This window comes from Xenopus tropicalis, chromosome 4 (assembly GCF_000004195.4).
Source record: "Xenopus tropicalis strain Nigerian chromosome 4, UCB_Xtro_10.0, whole genome shotgun sequence".
In the NCBI taxonomy this organism is placed as follows: Eukaryota; Metazoa; Chordata; class Amphibia; order Anura; family Pipidae; genus Xenopus; species Xenopus tropicalis.
In genome coordinates, this window is record NC_030680.2 from 80542609 (window position 1) to 80562079 (window position 19471).

The 19471-nt window shown below is 40.4% G+C and overlaps 1 protein-coding gene across 1 annotated transcript in view; it reads left to right on the top strand.

Annotated features, from left to right (window-relative positions):
• The first annotated feature begins 9698 nt into the window (after positions 1-9698).
• The window catches only part of pigk (phosphatidylinositol glycan anchor biosynthesis class K), a 65619-nt gene continuing 55846 nt past the window's right edge, over positions 9699-19471 (top strand). Inside the window, 4 exon segments of the mRNA NM_001079241.1 lie at positions 9699-9828; positions 12486-12539; positions 13671-13762; positions 16934-17069. Coding sequence (NP_001072709.1) covers positions 9736-9828; positions 12486-12539; positions 13671-13762; positions 16934-17069 — 375 coding nt within the window. The 5' untranslated portion in view covers positions 9699-9735.

Here is a 19471-nt window from a genome sequence, read left to right on the forward strand (position 1 = left end):
CCTCATGGCGGAAACTTCCTGGAATGAGGAGGCTTATAAGGCAGTCTTCTACCAAGGCCTATCGTCCCGTCTGAAGGATGACCTGGTATCCAGAGATCTACCTGACTCCCTTGAAGATTTGATTGCTCTCGCTATTAAGGTGGACACTCGCCTTAAAGAACATCAGGCTGATAAAGAGCGGAGTAAAAAGTCTCATCCAGTCCTGGCTCCGCGCTTCCAGAACCCTATGATACCCCCGTCTTCTCCGCAGTTTACCACTTCCCCTTCGGAGGAACCCATGCAACTTGGGAAGGCTCGACTATCTGCACAAGAGAAGCTTCGGAGATGCCTTTCCGGCCTATGTCTGTACTGCGGCGGACAATCCCACTTAGCGGTTTCCTGCCCTGTCAAGCTGGGGAATACTCCTGCTTCAAGTAAGACTGTTGTTTCTTTTGCTGGTAGTATTGTTCCTAAGTCAGCAGAACAATCTCACCAATTTCATGTTCCTATGCAGATCCGGTTGTACTGCCAGGCAATTCCAGTCTCAGCCTTCCTTGATTCCGGAGCTGCAGGAAACTTTATGGACTTGGCATTTCCCTCTTTCCAATGACTCCTCCTATTCGGGTCTTCGCCATCGATGACAGACCTCTCTCCACGGACACCATCACTTTAACCACCGGTGAACTATCTGTCCAGATTGGAGCACTACATCTGGAAAAGATGTCATTCCTGATCATTCCATGTCCTTCGTCTCCTGTTGTGCTGGGGTTGCCATGGCTACGACTCCATAACCCCTCCATTGACTGGTCATCGGGTCAAATCTCCCGTTGGAGTCAGTACTGCCAAAGACATTGTTTAATTCCTCAGCCACTCCAGCGGGTTACAGTCTCCTCTACGAGTCTTTCAGCTCTACCCTCCGTCTACAGGGACTTCTCTGATGTTTTTTGTAAAAAGTCAGCAGAGTTTCTTCCCCCGCATCGGCGGTATGACTGCCCTATTGATCTCCTTCCTGGAACCATGCCACCCCGTGGGCGGACCTATCCCTTATCCCCTGCAGAGACGGCTGCCATGAAGGAGTATATCTCTGAGAATCTTCAGCGTGAATTTATCCGTCCTTCTACCTCCCCAGCAGGAGCTGGCTTCTTTTTTGTCGAAAAGAAGGACGGTGGACTCCGCCCCTGTATTGACTACCGGGGTCTCAATAAAATAACTGTTAAGAACAGATACCCTTTACCCCTTATTTCTGAACTTTTTGACCAACTTAAAGGGGCCAAGATTTTCTCTAAGTTGGATCTCCGCGGGGCCTATAATCTCATCAGGATCCGAGAGGGCGATGAGTGGAAGACGGCTTTCAATACCCGTGATGGGCATTACGAGTACCTCGTGATGCCCTTCGGCCTCTGCAACGCTCCAGCCGTCTTCCAAGAGTTCGTTAACGATATTTTTCGGGACCTCCTGGGGAAGTCTGTTGTCGTGTACCTGGATGACATCCTTATCTTCTCTCAAGATTTGGAGACCCATCGCTCCCAAGTCAAAGAAGCCCTTTCTCGCCTTAGAGAAAATTCTCTTTTCGCCAAGTTGGAGAAATGCACTTTCGAAGTACCAAAGATCTCCTTCCTGGGCTACATTATCTCGTCTAGGGGCTTCGAAATGGATCCCGCCAAGGTATCTGCTATCCAGAAGTGGCCACTTCCCCAGAGTACTAAAGCAATCAAGAGGTTTATAGGATTTGCGAACTATTACCGCCAATTCATTAAAGGCTTTTCTTCCCGCATTTCTCCTATCCTTTCCCTCATCCGCAAAGGAGGGAGACCCAATTGTTGGCCTCCTGTGGCCCTTGAAGCCTTCCAGTCCCTGAAGGATGCCTTCATTTCGGCCTCTGTTCTTCGACACCCAGAGCCTCACCTACCCTACTTTATTGAAGTCGACGCCTCTGATTTAGGAGCAGGTGCTATCCTTTCCCAGAGACATTCTGCAGATGGTAAGCTCCATCCATGTGCATACTTCTCCAAGAAGTTTTCCTCCGCCGAGCAGAATTACGACATTGGGAATCGTGAACCAAACTCGCCCTCGAGGAATGGCGACACCTCTTAGAGGGAGCAACTCATCCGGTCACGATCTAGCTGGCCACCCTGGTTCGGAAAAGACTCTTGAGCTTCTTCGACATCTAGTTTGGTGGCCGACCATCCGCAAGGATGTCCAAGACTTTGTCGCAGCTTGTACAGTATGTGCCACCACTAAAGCCAGCCACTCTCGACCCTGCGGTCTTCTGCATCCATTGCCAATACCCTCTCGCCCATGGACGCATTTGGGTATGGACTTTATTGTGGAGTTGCCGCCCTCCTGTGGTAACACTGTGATTTGGGTAGTGATAGACCGCTTCAGCAAGATGGCACACTTCATACCCTTGAGGAAACTCCCCTCGGCTGTAGAACTGGCTCATCTTTTCGTACAGCATATCTTTCGTTTACATGGTTTCCCTGTGGGAATTGTCTCCGATAGAGGGTCTCAGTTTGTTTCCAGATTTTGGCGCTCCTTGTGCAAGTCTCTGGGAGTATCTCTTCAGTTCTCCTTGGCCTATCACCCTCAGACCAATGGGGCAGCAGAGCGTGTAAACCAAGCTCTTGAACAATTCCTGCGAAACCATGTTTCCCTTTGCCAAGACGACTGGTCGGATTTACTCCCGTGGGCGGAATTCGCTCACAACAATGCCAGTCACTCCTCCACTGGAAGATCTCCTTTCTTGTCGGTGTATGGTCAACATCCTTTGGCCTTCCCTCAAGATTTTCTCCTCTCTGAAGTCCCCGCTGCAGATGATCTGGCGGCTCACATGTCTGTTATCTGGGCTGCCACCAAGTCTAATTTGGAGAAAAGTTCCCTGGTACACAAGACCTTCGCTGATCGTCGGAGAAAGCCTTCCCCTCCATACAAGGTTGGTGAAAGAGTCTGGCTTTCTTCCAGGAACATCCGCTTGAAGGTACCATCTCCGAAACTGGGTCCAAAGTTCCTGGGTCCCTTCTCCATCTCTGAGGTGATCAATCCCGTGGCAGTCCGGCTACAACTTCCCCCAGAGATGCGGATTCCTAACGTGTTCCACGTTTCCTTGTTGAAACCAGTAGTGCTCAATCACTTCTCCTCTGCTCAGTCCCCTCCTTCTGCCGTCCTCGTGGATGGTCAGCAAGAGTACGAAGTTGAGAAAATTCTAGATTCTAGGCTCTCCAGGGGATCACTCCAGTACCTCGTCCAATGGAAGGGATTCGGCCCTGAGGAATGCTCCTGGGAGAAAGATTCTGATGTACATGCTCCTCGTCTTGTGAAGGCGTTCCATGGTCAATTCCCTCTGAAGCCTCGGCCTGGTGGTCCAGTGGCCCCCCGTGGGGGGGGGGGGTACTGTCACGAAGCGCTCCCTACCTGGTGTGCGGCGGCGTCCTCCTTCTCAGCGTGGCGGATCCAAGATGGCGGCGCCCAGGACTCCACGTGGGCGCAAGGACGCCGGCGCGATAACGTCACGCGCTATGGCGCCAAATTCAAACTTAAAAGGACGCCAGAGACCCAGGTTCAATGCCCGAGTATAGCTCAATATACCTATTGTGTTCCTGGGTCTCTATTTGTCTCATCTGCTTTCCTGTTGCTGTTTAATTGCCTGTTCCTGACCTTGAACCTTGCTGCCTGCCTTAAGTGACCTTTGCCTGAACCTGACCTCGCTATTGGATTACCCTGCATCTGTACTTCGCTCGGACTCGCTGGAAGCGGCCTTCCTCCTTGATCCTGACTTCACCCTTCCCGTGGGTGCCGGAGGCCCCCGCTGACACAGGGATAAAGGGATCAAAAATGTGTTCCCCTTTATTACACGTCCTGTAATATCTGGGAATTGTCGAATTGCTGTAGCTAGTGGCTCAATACTAAGGGGCTGATTTACTAATCCACAAATCCGAATGAGAAAAATTCGGATTGGAAAACGAACATTTTGCGTTTTTTTCGTCACCGTTACGACTTTTTCGTAAATTGACGTGACTTTTTCGTAACCATTACAAATTTCGGGAATTGTCGCGACTTTTTCATAGCCATTACAAATTTCGGGAATTGTCGCGACTTTTTCATAGCCATTATGACTTTCGTGAATTGTCGCGACTTTTTCATAGCCATTATGACTTTCGTGAATTGTCGCAACTTTTTCATAGCCATTATGACTTTCATGAATTGTCGCGACTTTTTCATAGCCATTCCGACTTTCGCGAATTGTCGCGACTTTTTCGTATTGAGCGCTCGAAAAATTTGCGGAAAAGTCGCAAAATACCGATCATTAAGAAAAAAACGCATTCGGACGCTTTTCGGACGTTCGTGGATTAGTAAATGTGTGCCTAAGAGTATGTAGAAGTGGAGATGAGGCAAACTTGCCTTTTCCCATTTTCAATTGATATAGGTATATTACATAATCCTGGTAACTTAAAGGAAAAATAAAGTCAAAGTCACTTGGGGGTGCCAAAATGTTAGGCACCCCCAAGTGACTTTGACCGCCTACCTTTTACCCCGGGCTGGTGCCCCTGTGAGGAAGGAACAGCACCAGCCCGGGGTAGCTGCCGGCGCTTCCTTGCTGCTGATTCGCTGCGCGCGCATGCGCAGTAGAGTGAAAAGCCGAACTTAAATGTTAAAGTCGGCTTTTCACTCTACTGCGCATGCGCCCACCGCTGGCACTCAGGAAAAGGAAGCGAGGAAGACGGAAGCGCTGCGCTCCAGGTGCCCCGGGCTGGTGCTGTTTTCTCCTAACAGGGGCACCAGCCCGGGGTACGAGGTAAGCGGTTAAAGTCACTTGGGGGTGCCTAACATTTTGGCACCCCCAAGTGACTTTGACTTTCGTTTCCCTTTAAGTGTAGTTGTTGGTGTGAGTACAGGGATTTAATCATAAAATAAAATTGAGGCGATAAAAAACACCTTCTCTGTGTTCTCAGTAGGGATGCACCGAATCCATCTTTTTGGATTCAGCCAAACCCCCAAATCCTTCATAAGGGATTTGGCTGAATACAGAACCAAATCCTAATTAGCATATGCTAATAAGGTTTCGGAAGGGTTAAATGTCGCTGCGGCGAAAAAATGTCAACTTCTGTGTTTGCGTGACAAAAATTTATGTGATTTTTAGGATTCGTATTCGGTTCGGCCAGAAGTGTGAATTCACCGAATCCTGGATTTGGTGCATCCCTACCCCAAAGTCACTAACTAAGAGGTTCGAAAGCTAAAAGCAGGAAGCAGTGTACATTTTTGCCTAACAAACTACAAATATTTTTTCTATTTTACCTAGTTTCATTTTTACACTGAATGTGTTCCTGTAAGTCGCCATGCTAAGGGGCAGATTTATTAAAGTACGATCGGTCCGAAACCGACTTTTTCGTACCTTGCATGTTTTCGCCAATTTTCCGCTAATTTGCACAACTTTTTCATACTGTGCATCAAAAATTATGAGACAAAATCATATTGCCACGCCGAGTATGAAAGTTTCGAATTCATTCAAGCTTCAGTATCGTGACTTTCCTTTGGCCAGGTTGGAGCTGTCGAGTGCCATTGATTCCTATGGGAGTTTCCAAAATCATGCACAGAAGGATCAAAGTCAGAAAGGTTTTCCCACCATTTATGATCGTCAGATATGAAAATTTTGTGACTTTGGGATCGCCAATATGATATTATCGTGACTAATACAAATTTTTCGTAAGCATTTTCGTGATTTTTTCGATCATCAGAAATTATCGTATCCAATCCAAATTTTACCCATTTCGGGAATCAAACTTGTACTTTGATGAATTTGCCCCTAAGAGTATGTGATTTATTCCCTCATTCCTAATAGTGTACAGTAGTTCACCCATTTTAGTCTCTTTGTTACATCACTAATAAGGATTTGCTTTAGTTCTCTGTGAGTCTGTTTATTTCTGTCTAGGGACAGGGTTTCTCTGTTGCATCCAAGTCTTTTAATTTAATTATGTAGGGTTAAAACCCCAACAGACTTTGGCTTATTCTTCCGCTTCTTCTTCTTATTCTTAGCGCCCCCCATTTTCTAAGTGCTACTCCTCCTACAGTTTTAGGGGTACAACACCCAAACTCCCCACACTTCTTCGCCCTATAGCAGAGCATGTTGCTTGTGCTTTTCTACGCGATCCCACCCCCCGTCTTTTTGTGGCGCCGCTCTGAACCCCCCAATTTTCCCATTGACTTTGACAGGGAAGATTTTCAAACTGCTGCCGCACTTACAGCTTTGAAGCTACACCCCCCAAACTTGAATAACATAATCATGGGGTCACCCCGAATGAAACAGCAACATTTGTTTGATGACCCCAAATTGGGAGGGGCTAACAACAGCCAATCAAATTTCAATCATTGACTTTAATGGGGAAATTGAAACTGCTGCCAATCTTACAGCTTTGAGGCTACACTCCCCAAACTTAAATCACATAGTCATGGGGTCAGCCTGAATGAAAATATGATGATTGCTGGATGCCCAAAAGTGGGCGGAGCTGTGAACCACCAATCAGATTTTACCTATTGATTTGGCGGAAATCCAACCTGCTGCCATTCTCACAGTAATAACACCGGGGTCCCCAAACATTTTACACTTGGTCACTAGGGGACTGCAGTTTAAGTTTTGAAAAGTGGGTGGAGCCACCAACAGCCAATCAAATTTTTTATTGGTTTGATGCTAGATTTTCCAAACTTTGCACAGTCAGTCACTAGGTGACTACGCATTCAAGTTTTTTTTTTAAAGTGGGAGGGGCCAACAGCAGCCAATCATATTGACTTTTATGGGAAAATTGAAACTGCTGCCAATCTTACAGCTTTGAGGCTGCACCCCCCAAACTTGAATCACACAGTCATGGGCTCAGCCTGAATGAAAATATGATGATTGTTGGATGCCCAAAAATTCAACCTGCTGCCATTCTCACAGTATTAACACCAGGGTCATTAGGGAACTGCATTTTTAGGTTTTAAAAAGTGGTTGGAGCTACCAACAGGCGATCAGACTTCACCTATTGAATTTTTTTGGTTTAAATAGGAAAAGTGGGTTGGGCCACTAACAGCCAATCAGATTTCATCCATTGAATTTTATTGGTTTAAATTTAAAATGCTGTCATTCTCAAACTATTTATGCCAGGGCCCACTGTTTGTCACTGGGTTAGAAAAAGTGGGCGGAGCCACCAACCACCAATCACAATTCACCTATTGACTTTTATTGGTTTAAATATTAATTGCTGCCGTTCTTTAACTATTAATCCTAGGGTCCCTAAACTTCACAGAGTTAGTCTCCAGGTTAGAAAAAAGAGATGGAGCCACCAACCGCCAATCAGATGTCGTTGACTTTCAGTGGGGAAATTTAAGTTGCTGCAATTCAGACAAAACCAGGGTCCCCAAACTTTGCACAGTGGTTTTTACTATATAACTGTGGTCCAAGGTTAGAGAAAGTGGGCAAAGCCCATTCAGTGACTTCATGTTTTTCAACCCAACATGAAGTTTGTTCTCAAACTTCCCTTTCTAGTTTATTATTGGAGTTTCTTATGTTGCTTTTGTATCTTATTGTGTAAGGTAAGTGATATAAATTTCCCTCTTATCCCTGCTTTGTGGGCCTCCCATAGTGTTGAGGTTGATCTTATGGACTGTTTATTGAAATCAAAGTAATCCTTCACTGTGGTTTCTATTTTCTAAAACATTTTTTGGTCAGTTCATTTATATCCTGCTGCATAGTCAGACCACAATATTTTCAAAAAATGTTTCCTCTTTTAAGGTATACCAGTTGTTCTAGCTTATAAGTTTTATTTTATCTATGTTAGAACATCTGGGAGATCACTACTTTTTCATTTCGTTTTGCTAAAAATTAAGCTTTCTGGACAAATATTTGAAGAAAAAAGTCAGGTACTTAATTCCCAATGAAGTAAACATAATTTAGGGGTCTTCTTTGAAATTTAAAATTACAGATCCCACTTTATCTGAGATTGGGGACCAGTAAACTTTAAGCTTGTTACAATCACAAAGCATATGAGTGAAGGACCCCCTTTGTAAAGTGCATCTTTTACATAGGTCTGGAACGAAAGGAGACATTTGGAAGAGTTTTACTAGAGCAGTGTAATAAGCTCTATGTAGTACATACAATTGAATAATTCTCATCCTGTAACCTAGAGACAATTTAGGGAAATTCCAATTCATCCTGCTGGGAATTACAAATTTAACAGCAGGTACATTACCAATAAATATGTATAACTAGCCCTAATCTTAGCTAGTGATTTACTGGATAGGTTGGTAAAATACCAGCCTTCTGGCAACCCCCTAGGTGCAAAAGAAAAATATAGAGAATAAGATAAGAAAACAATTAATGAATGATGTTAAGTAGGTAAAGACCACTACAATATTATACAACTTGGAAGTTTGCCCTATAGTTTTACCGGGCAATTATATTGGCATGTAACAGTGGGCAACCCTAGCTCAGAATGTGAACTACTTGTACAAATATGGGACTTTACACAATACATGGCAAAGTTAAGGCTGATGCCAGACGTGGAGTTTTTACGCTGCGTATTTTCTCCGCCTAAAAATGCCGCACAACCCACACAGCCCCTGACTATGGCGTTTTTCAGCCTAGTACTGGTGACGTAGCAGATCCCGTTTCCCATGGAGCTAATAGTGCGAAATAGTAAAAAAACGCTGCGTATTTCCACAAGGTCTGGCAGCTGCCTTTGTGTATACATAGGAATAGGTTGCTGTGCAAATAACGGCGTATTTCGGCAAACACATGAAAAGTCTGTGGTAACGCGCTTTCTAGCGTATATACGCATAGTGTGTTTTCCATCGAGACTGTTTAAGTTATTTCTATGGATGATGATATCTTGTGTTTTTCAGCCGCCGAGAGAATTAGAAAATACGCAGCGTAAAAATGCCACGTCTGGCATCAGCTTTAGGGCACTTAACACAAATTCTGCACCTGGGCACATCATGACCTTGAGAAAACTGTTGCTTCTATAACTTAACAATGTAAGTTCTGAGGTACCACACAGCTGAGGACAACAGGTCAAGCATCTTTTGCATCCAAACACATGGGTGTCAGTCATTGGCCCCAACACTCATTGGCTACTTCAACCACTAGCATGTCTGTAAAAAATACACTTTAAACAAACATAAAAAATAGGAACACAAGTAATATTTTTATCAGAAAAGGTGGCAACACTATCTGCATGGAACACAGAAATACTAGCTCAATAAACATTGCATCAAAACTACCCACCCCCGACCCCCCCACTTTTTTATTTTTTTTTTTAAATGGTTGCACCCTAGCCTCTGCTCCCTACTCCTAGCATAGACGGAATCCATGTTTCCCCAAGTCCTTGTTCCCTCAGGGTCTTACCTACCCCCATATTATGTGTACTGCATCATCGGAGAATAAAAAATACGTTTGTTTTAAACTAATACAACGTCTAGCATCTGACACAGTCTATTAAGTCATTGCAGGTATAATTATGGTGGCTATGTTACCACACCCTTCCTTTACTGTTATACGTGCTGTGTTCGATCTAAAATTAGGAATTATAGAAAAAAGAAAACCAGATTAAAAAGACAAAACTGGTTTGGTCTAACACATCGTACTTCAATTACCGACATACAAGACCTAACCCACTGCTATAATGAGCCCAAATCCCATGAGTCCCAAACGCCAAGGGCTGGGGCTGTGACACTAGTCACATGACGCGGAAGTTTTCTTCTGCCGCTTCCTGTTGTCAACTAGAAGGCATGGCGTTCTCTTGTAGTGCCTGGTTACCGGGAGCTGTATTACTCCTGGCTGTCATTGATGTGAGGCTTATGATTAGTGCTCAGCACCTTGAGGTATGTATGAGAGGATGGTGTTTCGTACGTCTTTAATCGTATTTTGCGATTACGCTTAGGTACAAGGCGATAGTCATTCAATTGATTTACTATGGACTTTTGGTAGACAATGGCGCTTTGGTTTAGTACCGGGCGTCTTATCAGTTTCTTACATTTTAGTATACTGTAAATAAATATGTATTAGAAATATAAGTATTAATGAATTACATAAGAAGTTGCATACGTTCGTAAAATCTGGTAACCCATACTACTCTTATAATTCAATAGCACCTAGTATGGGGACCTTTGGTCCTTTCTCATTGCTTCTTTAATCAGAACTTGCATAAGATTTTTGTTCCTGGATCTCAGTATGCATCAGGCACCAGAATCTTAATTGTTAGCATGTTTCCTATCGGAAAACCAGCTGAACAATGTGCCATTTAATTAATAAAGAAATGAAGAAATAAACATAATAATGATGCCAATATAAAATATTGAATGATGAATTCTGTTCTGCTTGTACAAGGTAACAATTACATTTCCACCCTAATTTACCAAATTGTTTACCATCAGTAAAGAGTTAATTTTTCATCTTTTTAATTCATTGGGCGTGCCCTAAGACCTTTCTTACTATGCTATGTGTTCTTAATATTGTTGTGTGTGTTGTATGTAATTTCCTCTTAGTGTTAATTAACTGTATTGCTTCAAGTATATTTGCTACATATTTTTCTGGGCTATGTGTTTTGTTTACCAGACTAAGGGGCAGATTTATCAAAATGCAAGATGGGATTTAGAAGTGTATATATCAATGGGTGATAGAATTCACTATTTATTGAATGCACCCCGGAAAATCCCATAGGAATGAATAGAACATGGATGAGTTTTTTTGTGGTTAACTCTAATCTCACATTTTGATAAAACTTTTGCACTAGTGAGAGGTTCTTTAGTGCTTCTAAATGCTTCAGTGTCATTAGAAAAACCCGTGCCATGCATTGGCTGATATACCTCATTTACAGGCAAATAGCATTCTTTGCAAAAATGCACTGATGAGTAGTAAGATCATGCTGTGGCACAATCTCATTGACCCTAGGGCCAAAGGATCATATGCTTCAACAAGCCGATGTGGTCCCCCATCTTATGGAAAATCATACCTGCCCATACAAATCAGTCTGAAGGACCTGAATTAGCAGCTGAAATCAGCATTTGCTTAACTCCTGGTTGTTTCTTTTTAATCAGTGTTGCAAAGGTCAGTCTCCTGCAGCAAGACAGGTCTGTCAATCTTCTGGCTTGTGTTACATTGTTTCAAATGCCAGAACCACCAGAGCAGAGAATAGAAAAGGATGGACAAACACTACTTCTAATAACAATTATATATACAAATTACTCAAAAACCATTGCAGTTTTGTAATGAACGTATTTAGCAAATTTGCCTTAGAATAATGTTTTCTTTTATTGGGCAAAACATTATTTTTGGGGTTGACACATGGCGAGATTTGCCATCTTATGTTGTTGTCTTGTAAGACTCTCTCAAGAAAACTCAAGAAAATTTATTGAAGTCAAAATATACAGAAAATTCTATGCACATGCTAAGCTATACCCTCATACTGTGAACAGGAAACAGTATATCTTCTCCCACCCATGTATATCAATGTTAATGACTAAAGTAATATGTGTATAATCAGCTATACCCCAAGTATTCTGACGTGCACATTTTTTGAAGGCATCCCCCCAAGTAGTAAGGTTACCAAATATTTAAAGGCTCTTTGCAAGTAGCCTGGCTGTATTTTTAAGTAGTAACTTTGGCAGTAACAAGGCATTTGCCTTAATTGGCTTAGAATAAACAGCAGAATTTTCAGTGGAATAAAAACAACAACATTTATTGGCTCAAATGAACAAATGAACAAAAAACTAACATATAAAGCATACTATACCAAACAATGGATAGGTGCATCCCAGTGCCTCATGGTACCCACTCTCCTAACGCGTTTCGCACCATGTGGTGCTTCATCAGAGATGGTGTCAAACTCAATCACATAAGGGGGCCGAAATCTAAAACATAGGCTAAGTCGCGGGCCAAATTATTTATTAATATACTTAGTAAGATAATAAGGGGTATATTTATCACAATGTGTAAAAAGTGGAGTAAGACATTACCGGTGATGTTGCTCATAGCAGCCAATAGATGCTTTGCTACTGTTGAAATCTGAAATACTGATTGGATGTCTTGGGCAACATTACTGGTAATGCTTCACTCCACTTTTTACACAGCTTGATAAATATACCCCTTAGTCTTAGTTACTATGAGAGGAAAATGGAAATTGATCAGGCTGGATGATCAGACACACTCACCAAGGGCCACATAAAACAGCCAGGTGGGCCGGATTTGGCCCCCGGGCCTTGTGGTTGACATATATGACCTAGAGGTTAAACCTTCCTACCCTTTGCTTTGAGTTCTGCTAGGGGGTCAGTCCCACAGTTTGGGAACCACTAGATTGGTGTGTGAGAAAGAGACACCAGTCCACTTAAGAAGTTATATAAAGGGTATTATTGGATATTATTATTATTTCATAACCTGATGTATAAGGTGGAGTGTTTAGACACACTCTGGTTGCTGTCAGTCATTGTTTTGCTTTATAGTTTTTTAAACTATCGCTATAACTGTTTGCCCTTTATTGCAGAAGAAAGCTGAGCAATTTTTTCGTAGTGGACACACAAACAACTGGGCAGTCTTGGTAAGCCTTTGGTTTAAAAATCTAACATGGATTTTGAAAAGTGCAATAATAATTTTTTATTATCAAATGCAAATATTATTATAGTTATGTTGCTTTAATCAAAGCATTTATTGCTTTGATAAATATTTCACTATGTCGGAATGCACTCGGCTGCTTTGGGCAATTCAACTCCATTATGTGGAGGAGGTTTAAGCTCTAACACCACACAATATCCTTGAGCCCCCAAATTAACAAAAACTTTATTAAATTAACACTATGCTAGTTAATGGGGTTAACCATTATGAAAGGCTTTCTTCTAAATTATAACAAATAGTTGGGACCCCTTATCCGGAAAGTTCTGAATTACAGAAAGGCCATCTGCCATAGACTCCATTATAAGCAAATAATTCAAATTTTTAAAAATAATTTCCTTTTCCCTGTAATAATAAAACAGTACCTGATACTTGATCCCAACTAAGATATAATGAATTCTTATTGAAGGCAAAACAAGCCTATTAGGTATATTTAATATTTAATTGATATTTAGCAGACGTAAGGTATGGAGATCCAAATGATAGGTCTATAATATATAGCAAAATATAAAGAGAGATTTTAGATAGAGAAATTGTATTAGCCCTTTAAGAGGCATAGGGTTTCTGCCTCTTAGAAGAAGCGCATCAGTCCTGTGTCATTAATGACAAATAATGTTTGAAATTAAAAACCTATTAAAGGATGTATCAGTACATGGGACCTGTTATCCAGAATGCTTTCCGTAATTTGGATCTCCATACCTTAAGACTGTACTAATACATTTTTTAAACATTTAATAAACCCATTAGAATTTTTTTTGCCCTTAATAAGGATTAATTATTGGGATCAAGTACATGGTCCTGTTTTATTATTGCAAAGAAAAATGAAATTATTTCAGAAAATAGAATTATTTGCTTATAATGGAGTCTATAGGAGATTGCCTTCCTGTAATTCAGAACTTTCTGGATAATGGGTTTCTGGATAATGGATCCCATACATGTATATCAAGCATAAAAAATAAGGTATTAATCCCTTTTAAGTTTTAGTAGCATTCTTTTAGACAAAATTTATTTGATGAATTCTGTTGAATTCCACCACAAAAAAACTTTTTTTTTTCTTAAGGTTTGCACATCTCGTTTCTGGTTCAATTATCGGCATGTTGCAAATACACTGTCCATGTATCGGAGTGTTAAAAGACTTGGCATTCCTGATAGGTAAGCATTTTTCCAAGGGTTAAATTAAGAGCTCGTATTTGGGCATAGTCAGTCTGCTGGCAGTGTTGAATTTAGGCATGATAGGCACCCCCCAGTGATTGTAATATCTTAACTGAAACCCCCTGCTGAATCAAATTGCACAAGCTCATCTCTCCCTTCCTATCCCCCACAGCCCACCCCTTTTCAGATATGAAAAATGACAGGGTCATGATCTTTCATAGGTCATGACCTTTGGATTCATCATCACCACTTGTACTGGCTTTTCCAGTCGTAGTGAACAAAGCCATTGTCATTCTGCATATTTGCTCTGGTTCATGGCTTATTCTGGGAGATACATTCTCTTTAGAGCCTTCCCAGCTACTGTACCACAATAAAAGAAAAATCTGAATATTTTTTTGAGAGTGGGACTATGGTTCACAATAGGCAAGGTGGTTCTTATGATATGTGGTCAATGCCCAGTACCTTGAATGAGGGGTATGAAATGACTTGGAATCAAGAACGTTTAGATCCATTTCCCCATACAACCTCATAATCAACATTTTCTCCAGTTCTGTGGGGCTAACATAAGCTACCAGAGTGTTGTTTAAATGTGGGTGTGGTCTGTCTGAGAGGCAGCTTTTGTGACAGTAAACCTATTCCTCAACAATCATTTTGTCAAGAAACCCCATTTGTTACTTATTAGTGTCCTCCCAGTTTATACAAAGTTGTTTGGGTGTGGTAAGCCTGTTTCACTTCTTAAAGGAGGTATTCGTAAACAAAATTTATAGTTGTGCTTATTGTTCATAATATAGTATCAAATACTCTGCACACCGCCTCTTCATACTATGGCCATCTGCTGTGTATCATTGGGTAACCCTGGAAACTGTTTTGCCATTTCAGAAACAAACTGCTTAGTAAATAAGCTATACTACATAGCAGCATGTGCATAGTTGTTCTTGTACATCTATGTAACTGTTTCTGATTTATTTTTTGGACAGTGTCACACAGTGACTTGTGCTTTTATAAGGGATCTGTTAATCAGGGAAAAATTTTAATTTACATTTTTAAATCATGCTGGGGTTAAACAAATGCAGCACAAAGAATCACCACATAATCTTTATTTGGGAGACTGCTGCTCTCCATAAGCCATACTGATAAAAGTTGAGTGAATGCATTCTGTTGAATGTGTTATATATTTTACACCCACACAACCCTGCTTTATTGCACTGCATAGAAAGCAAAACTGGAACAGCTTTTGTTCCTCTGAGATTTCACTTGAAAAATAAAAAAAAAAATCACTCTAAAACAGCTAAAGGACACATTTTTATGTAATTACTGATTTCTTTAGTGTATTCAAAGGTCAGATAGTTCTAAAGTTCAATCAGATGCAGAACTAGATTGGTACAGGTTTCAGTGAAACAGATGCCACTGAAATAATAAGAAATGTTAAACTGGTCACTTAATATTTGGGACAGATCTGGTTTACCGATTTGCTCAGCTTCCTATATATATTTTTTTTCCTTTTTTCATACAAGGATAAAATTTAATGGTTTGCCTAAATTAAACAGGAAAGACAAATTGCTGGCTCATCTTTCTTACAATTTAGGATATAATGGTGTGTAATAAGAATGGATATAATAATAAGTAAAATAAAGGGAAGGATATGTAAACAGCAGATATCAAAAAGGACTGAAGGTGGAAAAAGATATTACAAATTTATAATGCACACATATAATAATGTAAGCTGTTGCTATTACCCTAGTTTTCTTCATTTTTTTTCTTTTTGAAAAACCAAAATACCTCATTATTTCGCAGTACCAAGCAAAAACCATACACAGGTATGGGATCCATTATCTCGAAAGCCGATATCCAGATGGCTCCAATTTATGAGAAGGCCATCTCCAATAGATTCCATTATAAGCAGATAATTCTAATTTTTTAAAATTAATGTCTTTTTCTCTGTAATAATTAAATCGTTCCTTATACTTGATCCCAACTAAGATATGATTAATCCTTATTGGATGCAAACCAGTTCTTTGGGGTTTCTTAATGTTTACATGATTTTTTGGTGATCTAAATCACGGAAAACCCCCTTATCCAAAAAAAAAAAAAAAAAAAACCCAGATCCTGAGCATTCTGGATAACTGGTCCCATACCTGTATGCGAAATGTCAACAAAGGCCACACAAGAGAGCAATACCTTAGCAAATGTGAATTACATTAGTAAGGACGAAAAAATTCTTGTCAACCTAATAAAACTGGCTTTCTTTTTACATAGGGTCTTCCCGAAAGGATAGAGCTTTCATAGTTATTAAGCCTTAGGGCACATTCATCAAAGTAAGAGTTCGATTCCCGAAATGGGAAAAATTCGGATTGGATACGATAATTTCTAATGATCGGAAATATCACGAAAATGCTTACGAAAAAATCATAATAGTCATGGTAATATCGTATTGGTGATCCCAAAGTCACAAAATTTTTGTATCCAAACGATCGTAATTGGTGGGAAAACCTTTCTGACTTTGATCCTTCTGTGCATGATTTTGGGACCTGGCCCAAGGAAAGTCACGATACCGAAGCTTGAATGACTATGATCTTTCATACTCTGCGCGTCAATACGATTTTGTCGCACAAATTTTGACGCAAATGTACGAAAATGTCGCAGAAAATACGCTCAGTACATAAATACGCTCTTAGGGGCTGATTTACTAACCCACGAATCCGACCCGAATTGCAAAAGTTTCGACTTGAAAACGAATATTTTGCGACTTTTTCGTATGTTTTGCGATTTTTTCGGATTCTGTACGAATTTTTCGGATCCAATACGAAAAATGCGCAACTTTTCGCGTAAGTTTTAACGCTACGCAAAATGCGCAACTTTTTACGCAACTTTCGTAATGGATAGGAAAACTCGCGTTTTTACGCAAAAATCGTATTGGATCCGAAAAATTCGTAAAGAATACGAAAAAATCGCAATTGGACTCCATTCGACCCGTTCGTGGGTAAGTAAATCAGCCCCTTAGTCTTATAGTCTTTGTTTAATAGGATGCTACTGAATACCAAATGCTAGAAATTATTTTCTAATTTAAATTAGTAAAATAAGTGAAATTAGTGACTTAAAATAGCAATTTGTATAATTCAGAAATCTTGTTTTATGCATATTTTTTGTTGATTGCTTGTTTTTCCCTCACAGTCACATTGTCTTGATGCTCGCTGATGATATGGCATGCAATTCACGGAATCCTAAACCAGCAACTGTATTTAGCCATAAAAACATGGAGTTGAATGTCTATGGGGATGATGTTGAAGTTGACTATCGAGGATATGAGGTAACTGTTACAGAACAGTACCTGTTCACATGTAATATTAAAATGATACTGACATCTTTCAACTTATGGCAGCATTGGATTCTTAGTATATTATTTTTGAATACAGCTAAAATTAGTGTACTCCAAACTTCCACAGTGCAAACTTTATACAGACACAAGCAAAGAAAAATGTAAAACTTGGTGCAGGAACTGCAGTAGTGGTCATATGTAGTAAACGTTTCTCGCCTGTTACATTACCACCCAAAAACTAATGAACAAAGTGCTGCCATGAGTCTGTGTATGTATCATGATAAATGAGTCACTATGCAAATACTTAAAACTTCCTACTGATTCATGCAACAATGTACATTTTCAACAATGAACTTCAGATTGTGTGTAGTATACCTAATCCTTTTAGCTTTACTGTTGGGTCCATAAATCACCTTGATTGTACTTCTTTTCTGTGTTTGTACACCTTAGTAGCAAAAAAGAATCTTAGTCAATGCAGGTCATTCAGAAAACATCACAATGCAGTTTACTATTGATCTTTTTGCTGAAAAGGTCTGTGGATAATCCTATTTATATTTAAATGCCCCTCTGGCTTACTTAAATTGAAAAAGCTGCTCTTGTGCTTGTGAATTCTATTTCCCCACCACATCTATGTACTTAGCTGCACTTATAAACCAACAGTATATTTTATAATAGTCTCTTTTCTTCAATTTCCCATCCTGTAAGTGCCTTTCTCCTTTCCTAATTAGTTTTTTTTCTAGCTTGGTTTAGCAGCAATGGAAAATCTATACATTTATAGTTATATTACTTTTGCAGTATTTATATAAATAAATCTATTGGATAGAATGGAAACTATTAACAATACTTTATTTTAACTGTAAAGCTGCTGCATTTGTATAATAATTAAATAACAGTGGTTTATTTTATGTTTATACACTGCCTGCAAGAAATAATTTTCTGATATGTTATTTGTTGTCATCTCATAGTAACCGTAAGTGCCAGTTTGTTGCTGTTTATGCATAAATATGTTCAATTTATATAAAACTTTACTACAGTCGAATCTAAACCCTGTTTGTCAGCATGTAGGAGGTTATCACCCTGTAATGGTTTGCTGATTCTTTGCTCATTCCTGGAATAGAAGGTACAGTCAAAATCAACAGAAACTCCTAGTTATTTGTAGCTTTTTCTTGTCCATATGCTATAACCGGATCCTCCGCCCAAGAACTATTCTAAGACACAGTCTATGTTAATTGTATATTTTTAGTGGTTTAAAAGTAGTTTTTAAAGTATCTTGTTTTTATTTAAAATTTTCCAACAAATGTTCAATACAACAGAAGGGGAAAGAAGAGAGTAGGAAGCAGAGAGAAAGGAAAGGGAAAGAAAAAACTAGAACAAAAGAGGAGCCTGGGGGAGAAAATAGAACCAAGACATTAAGATAATGGGGGTAATTTATAAACACTGGGCAAATTTACACCTGGGCTGTAATTCATGTCACTGATTGGTTGCAATGGGTTACTGCCCAGGTGCAAATTTACCCAGTGTTTATAAATGTGCCCCACAGTGTCCAACCCTGTTTCTGTCATTTCAGCCAGGGTTCCCAAAGTTTTCAGATTTTTCTAGGCATCCTCTGGCGAGGTATACTAGCTTTTGTTTTGGAGGGATTTCATTGACCAATTTCTTCCACAATGCCAGAGAGGGAGGAGTATTCCACTTCCAGGTTAGGAGGATAGTTTTTTTGCCATAATAAAACAGTTGTAAGTAACACAGCATCTTGTGGTTTCTAATATTTAGCTCACCAGCTATGCCCAACAAGTACAAGCTCAAGCTTGGTGACAATATGTTCATAAATGCTAGGGTATGCTCAATATATGCCGATATTTCATGTCAAAAGGTATGTATAACTGGACACTCCAAACCCAGAAAAAAAAGTAGCCCACATCATTTTGTCATTTGGGACATTGGCACCCTGATATATTTTGGACAGTCTTTGTGGGGTCAGGTAGGTTCTGTGGGATGGTTGTGGTGTAGTAGCAGGATATTCCTCTATAGGGAAGTGTATCCGTGTTTACCAGTGCCTCAAGGGAGCAAGTTACCGCTGCCTCCAGGACTGTGTCCTGATTATCCAGTTTGGGGGACATCCACCAGTGGGCATAGACAAGCTAACTGGTTAAAAAATAGACTAAGAAGTTAGGTAGGACAAGCTTCCCTTTGGTGGTAGGTGCCTGCAGAGCTGATGTGGCCAGCTTAGGCCTGTCTCCGTGCCAAATGAAGCTGGAGAACCCAGGTGCCACATCAGCTTCTGTCGATGTGAACCTCATTTTCTGCTTGATGATTTGTGATTGCCCCTAAGTTTAATTTCTCAACAGCTGCTCAAAGCACACCGAGCATGAGTGTCGCTTATATTCTTAACAAAA